General features: G+C 43.4%; 1 protein-coding gene across 2 annotated transcripts in view; it reads left to right on the forward strand.

Annotated features, from left to right (window-relative positions):
• The window catches only part of ctnnal1 (catenin (cadherin-associated protein), alpha-like 1), a 126,933-nt gene that overhangs the window by 98,437 nt on the left and 14,807 nt on the right, over positions 1-13,689 (forward strand). Inside the window, exons 8-11 of one of the 2 annotated variants that reach the window (XM_084080931.1) lie at positions 2,833-2,919; positions 4,105-4,263; positions 4,519-4,611; positions 9,016-9,166. In XM_084080931.1, coding sequence (XP_083937057.1) covers positions 2,833-2,919; positions 4,105-4,263; positions 4,519-4,611; positions 9,016-9,166 — 490 coding nt within the window. The remainder of the gene's footprint in view (positions 1-2,832; positions 2,920-4,104; positions 4,264-4,518; positions 4,612-9,015; positions 9,167-13,689) is intronic. The other variant, XM_084080932.1, reaches the window with a different exon arrangement.

Raw genomic sequence — 13,689 nt, forward strand, 5'->3', positions numbered from 1 at the left:
TGACTAAAATATGACAAAAACTAATGAAATGTTATTCAAATGACTATGACTAAAACTAAATCAAATATTCCTGTCAAAATCAACACTGATGTCAAGGACCCCTAAATTGATATGTATTTGTGCCGCAGACCCCCGTATGAAAATAATTAGTGTCAGCGGTGCGACACATTGGATGCAAGGTTTCTGCCTGACAGCAACGATATCGATAAAAAATACTTGAGAAACAAATCCAACCACGTGTCTTGTAACTTGGTTACAGAACACTCCCTCACCGTACTGTACATGTAATGACTCATTCTCTGGCCTCAGATGTAGCCTGATGCTAAAATGCTAACATCAATGACTCATCATTCCTTGGCATCAGATTTACAGTACACTGATGCTAAATTGCAAACATTAATGATGACTCATCATTCCTTGGCATCAGATGTACAGTACACTGACGCTAAAATGATAACATTAATGACTCATCTCCTGGCCTCCTGTCACTAGATCCTATCGTGACACACTGTGGGCTTATAGATGTGCTATTTCTGAAAAATCGTGATTTCTTAATTTTTTCTTCTCTTTTTTATTTTTTACTTACTTACTTTTCCTTTCGGCTCTTCCCTTCAGGGGGGTCGCCATAGCAAATCATCTGCCTCTATCTCTCTCACCCTGTCCTAGCTACCTCCTCTTCTTTCACACCAACTAACTTCATGTCCTCATCCAAAAATCTCCTCTTTGGTCTTCCTCTATAATATTTTCAGATGGGAGTCCGCGGCCAAATAAATAAATACATTTGTGGGTCCTTGACATGAAAAAGTTGAAGAACCAGTACCTCCCACTTACCATGATTTAACTGTATAATCGTTATTGTTCAGTCCCTTGTCTGAACAGCCATTTACTGTATGAAGGCATTTCAATTGAGATGCATTTTGTCTTTCAGCTGTCTTTCTCTCTTCTTTCTTTCTTTCCTTCTTTCTTTCTTTCTTTCCTTCTGTGTGTTCCTGCCAGTGTACTGAATTCATGGAGTGTCTGCTTCCACATAATGACACAGTAGTATAACTGGGAGGCCCTTTGAGGGGAAAAGAAAACGTCTTTCAAACACTGAAAATGGTGTAAAATTGTAGAGAAAGCCTGTCTCAAAGTATAGATGTGAAAACAGTTTGCGGTCTCATTTGCAGCTTAAATACACTCAGCGGCATATTTTTTTGGTTTTATCAAAGACATTCTCACAGCAGCTGCTGACAATGAAGTCGAACAAATGTTTGTCTTTGCAATGTTTTTTTTTCATATTCTCAGTATGCGGTCGCTGTCAGGCCGAAACCTTGTATTTCCAAGTTTTCAACTTTTTTATGGTTTTTCATAAATTAATGCCCAACTTCGTTACACAAGAGTGTCACAGAAAAACAGGGACACAAGCAGATCTCACAATGCATTGTGAGCTTGTAGATCTGCTATTTTCACAATGTTTTAACCCATTTAAAGGAGGGGTCTTCAAGGTTTTTCAGTTCAGCTGAGAGACAGATGGAGCAGGGGAAACCCCACTACATATTGTAGAAAATTCATCAGTGTTGTGTAAATTAATGTTTTTTTTTTGTTTGTTTCAGACATTTAACCCTCAATACTTAGTAAACTTGACCTTTGGCTCTGTGCTTGGATGCTCCTTCATCCCTCAACACCAAAACTCTTTGCCGAAAATAGCAGATCTACAAGCTCACAACGCCTCGCAGTGTGAGCTTGTAGATCTGCTATTTTCGGATAATGTTCCCCTCAGAAAAGGGATGCTAGGGTCTAAGTGGTCAATGTAAAAAATAAAAAAAACTATCTCACAAGGATTTGTACGATAGTAGTAACTCTGAGGACCCTCTAGGGGTCCCGGACCCCCTGTTGAAGACCCCTGATTTAAAGTATTAACACAAGCTTGTAACTAAATAACTAACTAAATATTTGTTTCATACATTTCCTGAAAAGTTACAGTGGTGGATGTACAAGGTTTCTAACGGACAGCATCAATAATATTCTCAGTGTGTGTGTGTCTGGTAGCTGGGTTTCATAATTGGACATTTGGATTCTGTTGCATATCTCTGTATTCAAATCATCTCTCTCCAATGGTAGCAACTGCTGCTCGGTACTGGGCAAGTTATTTTTTTTTTTCAAACAGTTTTCTGAAAAAAATATAGTTTTCTATATCAGTGCTTCTCAAAATGATGCATTTGGCCACAGACTCCCCATATGAAAATATGAAAATATGGGACCCCCAGAAGCAAATATTTGAGTTAAATGAATATGTTGCAATTTAAAAAATAATATATATATATATATATATTCGTAGATTTGCACACATTTTCTTTTTCTTTTTTTCAAAAATAGCAGATCTACAAGCTCATAGTGCGGTACACGGTGCCACGTTCCCGGATTGAATGGGTGAAAATATGGAGAGAGAGAGAGAGAGAGAGAGAGAGAGAGAGAGAGAGAGAGAGAGAGAGAGAGAGAGAGAGAGAGAGAGAGAGAGAGAGAGAGAGAGAGAGAGAGAGAGAGAGAGAGAGAGAGAGAGAGAGAGAGAGAGAGAGAGAGAGAGAGAGAGAGAGAGAGAGAGAGAATGAGCTTGGCTCATAGAGTACTCGACACACATTCTCTCTTTCTCTCTCTTCAGCCCGGTCCAGACTAAAACAACTGGACAGAGTCCACACCCAGGTGCTGAATCATTTATATTTGTCGTCTATATACTATAATTCATATTCTCCTCTCTTTCTCCCCCTTTATCTGCCTGTGTGTGTGTGTGTGTTTGTGTGTGTGTGTGTGTGTGTGTGTGTGTGTGTGTGTGTGTGTGTGTGTGCGCGTGCGCAGCAGTCTGCCCAGGCCAAGGAGCCCACAGAGGAGATGGAAGTGTGCATCTTGAAGACAGGCCAGAGCATCCATGACCTCAGGAGAGAGGTGAGCGTATACAGTATAGCCCTGCTATAACAGTGTGTCTCTGTGGGATCCGTCTAGACGGTGCAGACGGTGACATTTGATGTCACCCTGCCTGGCATCTCACCTGCTCTCTATACCTCTCCTCATTCCTCCCTCGCTCCGCTGCCATTCATCCACTCTCTTATTCATTCCTCTGCCCCCCTCCTCCACTCTCCTCTCACCACCATGTGCGCACCCAAACTATACAGACTTGTGGGTATGCCTTATGCAGCATAGTTTACATTTTTAGAGAGGACAACAGAGCCCACAGTCCATGGAAACTCTGTGGCTTACAGTTAGACAGAGTTCACAACAAACAAAAAAAAAACACTGGCGTAGAGGTCCGGGCACCTAGGCTGCAATGACAGCGTGTCACGGGTTCGAATCCCGATCTCGACGACCTTTGCTAAGTGGCACTCCCCGTCTCTCTCTCCCTATTTCCTGTCGATTCACTGTACTATATCAATAAAGGCAGAATAAATCAAAACAATATCTTTAAAAAAACGCTAATAAATAAGCTTAGATTTGGGGAAGGTGACGAATGACCTCCGTCACTCTCTTCATATCGTCTCTGTCCGGGGTGGAAACCTGTCCAAAACTGCTACTTTTACAGGATTCAAATTCAAAAAGTAGCAGATCTACGATCCCACATTTTAAGCTGGATCTGCTGCTTGTGATGCTTGTGTGTGACGCTGAAGTTGTGATCAAGTGGGGTGTTAATTTACGAAAAAACGAAAATATATATTTAAAATATGGAACCAGAACCGAGAGGGAGCAGTGAAGTGCATTGGACATGGTGGCCGTTCATAGGTACTGCAGCTTATTACGGCTGGGGGCCAGAGACATGAACGAGCGAAAACGGTTTCGACCAATGGGCTCGACTCACGAGCTTGCGCACGGGGTTGCACACGGAGGTGACACTACTGCGCATGCGAGACGACGCGCAGAGTGACGCAAACCGCGTCACACATAGGCCCCAAATAGGCCTTGCCCGTTACATTTCCCAACCCGGAAGAAGGGGTGAAACGTGAATATGCGCTGGGTGAGCAACTCCATACAAGTGAAAGGGCGGGGATTATCACATACTTTTATGCATGTGATGAATAAAACCTCTCCTCTCCTCTCCTCTCCTCTCCTCTCCTCTCCTCTCCTCTCCTCTCCTCTCAGCTCCATAAGGTAGCGGTGGGCCGTACGTCAGACCTGTTGAAGCTGCACGGGGAGCAGCTGCCCCTACGGTCGCTCAAAACATCCGGTGCCGAGGGCAACCAGGAGGCGGTGGGCGAGTACGCCCGCACCCTCAACGAGCAGAAGGAACAGCTGGTGGAGGTGGGTGGAGGAGGAGGAGGAGGAGGAGGAGGGTGGTACCACCGTCAGGCAGATGTTTGCATAACCGTTGCTCTTGGCCAGAATCCTTGGTCTCAGGTCTTAATGGGTTAAAAGTGTCTGATGGGTTGTGTGTGTGTGTGTGTGTGTGCGTGTGTGTGTGTGTGTGTGTGTGTGTGTGTGTGTGTGTGTGTGTGTGTGTGTGCGTGTGCGCGTGCGTTCGTGCGTGTGTGTGTGTGTGTCTCTCTCTGCATGCAGACGTGTCGACTGCTCTGCCACGTGTCGGGGACGGAACCTCTGGAGATCACCTGCATACATGCTGAGGAGACCTTCCATGTCATCGGACCACAGGTAACATGGTGCCTTTATACAGAGCCTTTACACCCATTCACACACACATTCACACACACATTCACACACAGATGGCGGAGGAAACCATGCAAGGCACCAACCTGCTCATCGGGAGCAATTAGGGGTTCAGTGTCTTGCTCAAGGACACTTCGACACTAACACAGGGGGAGCCCGGGATCAAACCTTCCGGTTCCCCAGCGGCCACTCTACCTGCTGAGGCACTGCCGTCCCAATTAATATTAATATTCAACCCCCCAAACCCAGGGATGCATTGGTCGTGATATATATTTGTAGAGAAGGATCTAAGCTATCAAGCCATGTAAAGTTGCAGGTAATTCATAAAAACACATTTTCTTAAAATACACATTATTCACATCATAACTTTTCTCCGGCCGAAATACAAAAATGTTGATATGATTTTTCCACTCCAGCAAGGATTATAAGTTCTCAGACAGGTAATACTAATGTTCAGTTGCCTTAATGTGTAAGAACATGCAATATATACACTTCAATACAAACTTCACACTAGTCTGAAAAACCCAACTCTGAAATCCCTTAATTTCTTACCTTTGATTTTAATATTAAGACAATAAAAAATGGTTTATTTGAATAAATCAATCAATCAGATGTATATCACTAATAGCCTTAATAGATAAAGACTATAATTTGAACATTCAGTTAACAAAGCTTTTGAAAATGAAGAAAAACATACGGCCGGAGTTGTAAATTTGTGCCGGAGTTGTAAATCTCTCTGCCGGAGTTGTAAATTTGTGCCGGAGTTGTAAATCTCTCTGTCGGAGTTGTAAATCTCTCTGCCGGAGTTGTACAATCTCTCTGCCGGAGTTGTAAATTTGTGCCGGAGTTGTGAATCTCTCTGCCGGAGTTGTACATTTGTGCCGGAGTTGTAAATCTCTCTGCCGGAGTTGTCAATTTGTGCCGGAGTTGTGAATCTCTCTGCCGGAGTTGTAAATTTGTGTCGGAGTTGTACATTTGTGCCGGAGTTGTGAATCTCTCTGCCGGAGTTGTAAATTTGTGCCGGAGTTGTGAATCTCTCTGCCGGAGTTGTAAATTTGTGCCGGAGTTGTGAATCTCACTGCCGGAGTTGTACATTTTTGCCGGAGTTGTAAATCTCTCTGTCGGAGTTGTAAATCTCTCTGTCGGAGTTGTAAATTTGTGCCGGAGTTGTAAATCTCTCTGCCGGAGTTGTAAATCTCTCTGCCGGAGTTGTACAATCTCTCTGCCGGAGTTGTAAATTTGTGTCGGAGTTGTACATTTGTGCCGGAGTTGTGAATCTCTCTGTCGGAGTTGTACATTTTTGCCGGAGTTGTAAATCTCTCTGTCGGAGTTGTAAATCTCTCTGTCGGAGTTGTAAATTTGTGCCGGAGTTGTAAATCTCTCTGCCGGAGTTGTAAATCTCTCTGCCGGAGTTGTACAATCTCTCTGCCGGAGTTGTAAATTTGTGTCGGAGTTGTACATTTGTGCCGGAGTTGTGAATCTCTCTGTCGGAGTTGTCAATTTGTGCCGGAGTTGTGAATCTCTCTGTCGGAGTTGTAAATCTCACTGTCGGAGTTGTAAATTTGTGCCGGAGTTGTGAATCTCTCTGCCGGAGTTGTACATTTTTGCCGGAGTTGTAAATCTCTCTGTCGGAGTTGTAAATCTCTCTGTCGGAGTTGTAAATCTCTCTGTCGGAGTTGTACATTTTTGCCGGAGTTGTAAATCTCTCTGTCGGAGTTGTACATTTTTGCCGGAGTTGTAAATCTCTCTGTCGGAGTTGTAAATCTCTCTGTCGGAGTTGTAAATCTCTCTGTCGGAGTTGTACATTTTTGCCGGAGTTGTACATCTCTCTGCCGGAGTTGTGAATCTCTCTGCCGGAGTTGTACATCTCTCTGCCGGAGTTGTACATCTCCTCCATCAACAGGGATAAAGGGCGTCTTTTTTGCCTTTCCTGACCGTCCTCCTGTTTTGCCTCCCCTTCTTTCCTGCCTCCCTCTCCCCTGGCTTGTTCCCTCTCCTGTGTCCATCTCTGTCCTGCTTGTTTTGTCTAGCTTTGTCCTCGGTCCTGTCTTTCTCTTTTGTCTTGCCTCTCCCCATTTCCTGACTGTCCTGCTGTCCTGTCCTCTTCCCTGTCCTCCCTGAGTGTCCTCCCATTTCTTAAAGTCGTGGTGAAATGGCCTTTTCGGTCAATCTATTTCGATCAATTGTTTTTAATTCAAAAATAGCGAAAATAGCACATAGTGAGCTTGTAGATAGTCGCTATTTGCCGCACGTAATGTGCAGTGTGGGTATAGATCATCCTTGACAGAACAATTAAAGGCCAGGCTTCCACAAACAGAGGAAAAGATCAACTAATAAATAGAGAGACGCAATCGATTCGGCTAAAATCTAATCTGAGCAGCAGCAGAGGCGTGTTGTTTAATTTACGGCTCCTATTGTGTCTTCTGCGTCCCCACAGAGATTGGGGGGTCCGCTAATGAGAATGAAATGGAGCCTAAGTGTTATCCCCACTTAGGCAAGCGTTGAGGGGAAAAAACGGTCGAATGATCTCACCGTGTCTCTCTCTCTCTCTCTCTCTCTCTCTCTCTCTCTCTCTCTCTCCTGCACCCCCTCCGCCAATAAAGCAGATCCCACATCTAATTATGTTTGCTCTGGGAAAGCGGCCATGCCAGTGATTATTATACGGTGGGTCGGAGGAGGAGGAGCCCCCCCCGCCCCTCCCCCCCCCAGAAGGTTCCTGTTTGCCAGAGCGCTGCGTGATGCCAGGGGCCGGCCTGGAGTGACCCCTGCGTTAACCCATTAAGACCGGGAACGCATGCTGTGTCATTTTTTTTTATTCAAAAATAGCAGATCTACAAGCTCATAGCGCGGCACCGAGTGCCGCGCTATGAGCTTGTAGATCTACTATTTCTGCAAAATCGTGAAAATGTCTCCAAATCTTTGAATATGTATATTTTTTAAAGCGAACATTTTTTGACTCAAATCTTTGCTTCTGGGGGAGGGGGTCCCTGGAACGAAAAATTTTGAGATGGGGGTCTGTGGCCAAATACATAATCTAAAAATGCTTTCTAAATCCTAACATTATGTTGCTATATCAGTGGTGCTCCAACTTTTCCATGTCAAGGACCCCCAAAATGATATCTATGTGGCCTCGGACCCCCATCTCAAAATATGTTGCTCCAGGGACCGCCCAGAAGCACAGATCGGAGTTAAAAATGTTCGCTTTAAAACGTATATAATATATATTCAAAGATTTGCACACATTTTCCACGATTTATCAAAAAAATAGCAGATCTACAAGCTCATTGCGCGGCACTCGGTGCCGCGCTATGAGCTTGTAGATCTGCCATTTTTTGAATAGCCAAATAAATCGTAAAATGACACAGATGCGTTCCCGGTCATAATGCGTTAATGACTCTGGTCCTCCAGAGTTGAAGGGTCGGTCCAGTCCATAAGGTCATGGTGTGGGGTGGGTGTTGTTGATCTAGTAGCTCTCACTGTCTGTCTGTCTGTCTGTCTGTATCAAAAGTCTGGAGGGTAATTGGCTATTAAATCTTACATTGTGTGTCTGTATTGGGGGCTTACATATCCTCAACTCAAACTGTATTTATATAGCACATTAAACATGACCGGGTCAACCACAAAGTGCTGTACAGTTTTAAAAAACGAAAACAAAACGATGCAGTATAAACAGACATTAGCATACAGTGAAATAAACACAAACTAAACAATAGCACCAGTATGGAAAACAGGGAAAACATAGGGTTCCATCAGCTGTCACTGAAGGCCAGAGAGCAGAAATTCATCGTTAATAGAGATTTCAAAATAACAATCGACCGGGCAGCTTTGATGTGTACGGGCAAATTGTGTGTGTGTGTGTGTGTGTGTGTGTGTGGGGGGGGTGTGTGTCGGTGGGTGTGTGTGTGTGAGAGAGAGAGATTTGTGTTCATTTTTGTGTGTGTGTGTGTGTGTATGTGTTCTATGCAAGTTGTCAACTGTATAATTTCTTTAAATGCAGTCACCAGTTTGTGTGTATTGAATGAGTAGGCAAGGTTGCATAATGTCTTAAGTTGTTTTCATTTTTCCTTCACACATAAAGACAGTGAAAGCTTGGAAAAAGCCATGGAGTGTGTTGCATAACGAGTGAGTCATGCACTGGAGATGCACTCGATAACACACTGTGTGAAACTCCAAGGCAGATGACAACACCATTAAGCTGTACTGAGCATATGACCCTGAACCAAGATGTTTTATTTTCTACCTGCCAACGTTTGGCAGCTCATAGTGCGGCACTCGGTGCTCGGTGAGCTTGTATATCTGCTATTTTTGAGTAGCCAAAGACATTTTAAAAATGACGTGTCACATACCTCTCTCTCTCTCTCCTATCTACCTATCCTAACGTGGTTGCAGATCATCTCGGCGGCGCAGACCCTGGCCCTGCACCCGTCCAGTAAGATCGCCAAGGAGAACCTGGAGGTGTTTTGTGAGGCCTGGGAGTCCCAGCTGTGTGACATGTCCCTGCTGCTCCGAGAGGTCAACGACGTGTTCGAGGGACGGCGAGGTACGCCGCTGTTATGGGTGGACACGTGTGTGTGTGTGTGTGTGTGTGTGCGTGTGCGTGTGCGTGTGCGTGTGCGTGTGTGTGTGTGTGTGTGTGTGTGTGTGTGTGTGTGTGTGTGTTTTAAGGGTGTACCAGGCTTTCTGGACATGTGGGTCCTTTCTTACTTTGATAGGATTTAATTCCTTTAAAAAAATGTGTTTATATATATATATATCTGTCTTTTTCTGTTACTAGACCATACCCGGTGAAGGGCGCAGGCGAAAGTAGTTGCAAAGTTGGGGTTAATGCACGTCCTGTCGCGGTTTCTCCCCCGCGCGCGCCCCGTCGTGGCGCCCCCCTATTTTTAAGTATTTTTACGTTTTTTCTCAACTTTTAGGTATTTTTAGTGTTTTTATCAATTTTTAAGTATTTGTACTTTGTTTTTCAACTTTGAAGTATTTTTACTCATTTTCAGTACTTTTAAGTATTTTTACTCATTTTGAGTACTCTGAATTATGTTTACTCAAGGTATTTGAGTATTCTCTCCGTCCCTCTCTCTCTCTCTCTCCATCTCCCTATTTTCACAACGCATTGCGAGGCATTGTGAGCTTGTAGATCTGCTATTTTCACAACGCATGGCGACGCGTTGTGAGCCTGATGATGAGGTATTTTCAAACATTTTAGTACTTGTACTTTTGGAACTTTTAAGTATATTTTGATGGCAATGCTTTTGTACTTTAGGCCTTTTACTTGTGTCAGAGTACTTATACATTGCAGTATTGATACTTTTACTTAAGTTGAAAATGTGAGGACTTTGTCCACCACTGGGCGTTTTTTTAATGTTATAGGGGGGTGTTGTGATTTATTTCATATAAATGTAATTGCAGGAGTAGTTAAAACAGTTAATAAAGGAATGTATCAATTTAGAGTTTAAGAAACGCATATGATTATTTCATTGCATGGTGTGTGTATTTGTTTCAACCTTTATTGTGAAGGAACCACCGGAAGTGCTAAGCTATTCATTCCGTGTTTACATAACACTCTTGAGATGGTACATCCGGTAGATGTGTTGTTGTCGTGCGTGCTGAAAGCACGTTGATTGGGGGACAGGGCCACTACCATGATCCGAGGCTTCTGGTGGCGCAGTAGGCCGCGATTCCCGCGAGCTGCGTCCGCGACATCGTGACATTGTGTCACAGTCAGAAACCCCCAGAAGTCACCAAATGAACACTGTTCAACGGGCTAATTAGTTAGCATTGATGACATTGACCATACTGACGTTCATACAGGTTGTTGATAAGATGTTTAACGTAGCCGTTTGAGTGACGACAGCAGCGTTGGTTAACATTAGCGTTAGCCGCATGCTAGCGCCAAACGTCCGTTAGCTTAGCATCACGCTAACGGCTCATATTAACTTGGTTTGGCTAATAAACATTAATCCCAACTAACGCCAACACAGTAATGGATGTAAACATACACAGACATGCTTTGGACATTATTATCAGGTTGCATGTTGGTGGTATGGGGTTCGTTTGGTTTGGCCTCGTTTTCATAGACCTCGTTGCTTGTTTCTCTCGCGAAACCTGTGGCCATGTTTCCCATTCAACCCGGAAAAAAACCCTACGTCCGCTGCCACTACTGCTCCCGGTTTGGCTACAATGGGAAACATGGCCACAGGCTGACTAAATAAGCGATTTAAACGGGTAGTTTCGCTGGCGACCTAAAATATTATGCAGCCGACCAAACCTTAAACATCCGTGCGGTTTAGAATCTACCATTAGTTTTGTGATACGATGTATACAAAAGGGTAAACAGCGGAGCCTTGGCGGACGTTCGCCCGATCCTGGAAGAGAACGACATAGAACCGTTCTTTATGGAGCTAATGTGCATCGTGTCGTGTGTGGGGAAACAAATCTGGAATGTTTACTTTCCACAGCAGAGAGTGGGCGGGGTCTATGGTGTAGGGTCGGCGTCGGTGTTGCCATGTCCGCCGATTGTAAGCGCTTTAGGGCCAATGTTGGTGTTATAGGGTTCGTTTGGTTTGGCCTCGTTTTCATAGACCTCGCTGCTTGTTTCTCTCGCGAAACCTGGCACACAACGACGCATGCGCAGTTTGATCAAGAGACCACTCTACCACCAACCACCACCACCGTGAGCTTACTAGAATTATAATAGGATTGAGATACAGTATACCAGGCTTTGAAGGCTGAGGTCCCTCAAAACATCTCTTATCTCAAAGCACACAAACTGACTTCAAAACACACTTTATCAGAATGATATTCTGAAGTTGGTATTTCTCATGTAGATTTTGTAATTTAGGTCGATTGTACCGTAACGTATACCTTGCCATGCCAGCTCCAGGATGGAACCTCCACTCTCTGTGCCAGAGGATGGCACAGGGAGGGGAGGTTACGAGTGTGAAGGCTCGGTTAGCCTTAGTTTTATAATAGGCAAACATTCAGCTAGAATAGACGGACATTGAACGAAAATAGCAGATCTACAAACTCACAACACGATGCATTGTGAGCGCTTGCGAAGAGTTTTCTGAAAAACATGTTGTTGTTATATACGCAGTAAAATCCTCAGTGTTCATTTATCCATTTTTAACTCTGAGAGAGTGTAAATGGAACCAAATGAACCCTTACGGTCCATTTGGTTCCATGTATACTCTCTCCGAGTTAAATTAACACTCAGGATTTTACTGTGTAGCTAAAATCTAAAATTACACATATGCTTTTTCGGTTTTGAAGGGATTGTTCACCCCCAAAATTACTTTTTTCCTATCGATTAGTCACCGCATGGAGACTTGAATTCATGGATTTATTTATTTTTTTGTCTCATTCCTAAGCCAATAATTTGATGACCGACAGCGGTTCTGGTAGGAGACACAAAGAGTCTTCTTTGATTCTCCTACCGGAACCGCTGCCTACCGGTCCACTGGTCATCAAATTATTGGCTTAGGAATGCGACAAAAACTAAAAAATATCCATGAATTCAAGTCTCCATGGGGTGACTAATCCATAGAAAAATAGTATTTTTGGGGTTGAACTATCCCTTTAATGCCTTTTATGGAGCGATAGAAGCCTGAAGACCTCTGACAGGAAGCCCAGTGATGACGGACACGTTCAGGGAAACGGCATCCATTATAAACCCTTTTCTGTCACTATTCATGACTCACCATTCCTGACATCATGAATAAGTGAGTCAGAGTGGCTGACATTCACCCCATGGATAAATGTTATCGGAAGCACTGAGGGAAGAAGTAATGTCATGTTTTACTTTAAGTAAAAGTATTAATACCAAAATGGAGAAATACAAGCAAGCAGCATAGTTAGAAGAATAGTTACAAGCAAAAGTCAGTATTAAAAATGTTAAGTAAAAGTACAAAGGTATTGGTGCCAAAATAGACTTTGAGTATTGAAAGTAAAAGTGCTTTATTGTAGATTGTCCCATTTCACAATTTTTTAAATGTATAAGAATACTTGAAAATTGCAGATTTGCAAATTGACACAAAGTGACACGATTGTACATCTGCCATTTTCAAATGGCCAAAGTATAATGTATTTAGGCCTGAAGTGGTTAGTGTATGTTTTGTAATAATAATCAAAATCTTCAAAGTTACTAGTAACTACAGTATTCAAATAATTGTGGTGGAGTAAAAAGTACAATAAAAATACGCCAGAGTAAAGTAAAACAAAAGATGTCAAAATTGTACTTCTTGAGTAAATGTGGTGAGTCAGAGCGTGTGACATTCACCGATGGATGAATGGGAAAAGTGTGTGTGTGTGTGTGTGTGTGTGTGTGTGTGTGTGTGTGTGTGTGTGTGTGTGTGTGTGTGTGTGTGTGTGGAGGGGGGGGGGTTATAGGGTGTATCATTAATGCGGCTGTCAGGAAAATAGAGAATCTACAAGCTCACTTTTCTCGCTGCACGACTCCTACACACAACAACAACAACAACGTATAAATCAGACTTTAAGATTCTAACAGAGCTGTATAGGAGAAGATATGAGCTGTCACACACTATTTGATTGGTTTACGGCTTTTATTTATTGCTGCATTTACTGTCGTTTTTGGGAACCGGTTTGATATATCATCATGGGACCCCAGAGAACACTTTTACGCGCGTGTGTGCGTGCGCGCGCATGCGTGTGTGCGCGCGTGAGTGTGTGTGTTTGTTTGTGTGTCCACAAATATAGTAGAATATGGTTGTTTTATGGTAAAAAAGTTCTTTTTTTAAGATATTAGAAAAACATTCAGTTTAGGATTAGACATTTTGATGTTTGGTTTAGGGATTTAAACCACAAAGATCCACAAAGCTCACAACGCGTCGCACGTTGTGGTCTTGTAGATCTGCAATTTTTTTCTGCTTTTGGCGTATGGCAACAAAAAAGACATGGCATTTATAAAAGTCCTCACAAGTTTAGTAATACATATATGTGTCTGTGTCTGCGTGTGTGCGTGCTGCGTGCACGTGCGTGCGTGCGTGTGTGCATCATGTGTACACGCTTGCATTCCAGTGAGGCTGGGTGTCTCCAATATGCTGC

This window comes from Gymnoscopelus microlampas, assembly GCF_963454915.1.
Source record: "Gymnoscopelus microlampas genome assembly, chromosome: 15".
Classification (NCBI taxonomy): Eukaryota; Metazoa; Chordata; class Actinopteri; order Myctophiformes; family Myctophidae; genus Gymnoscopelus; species Gymnoscopelus microlampas.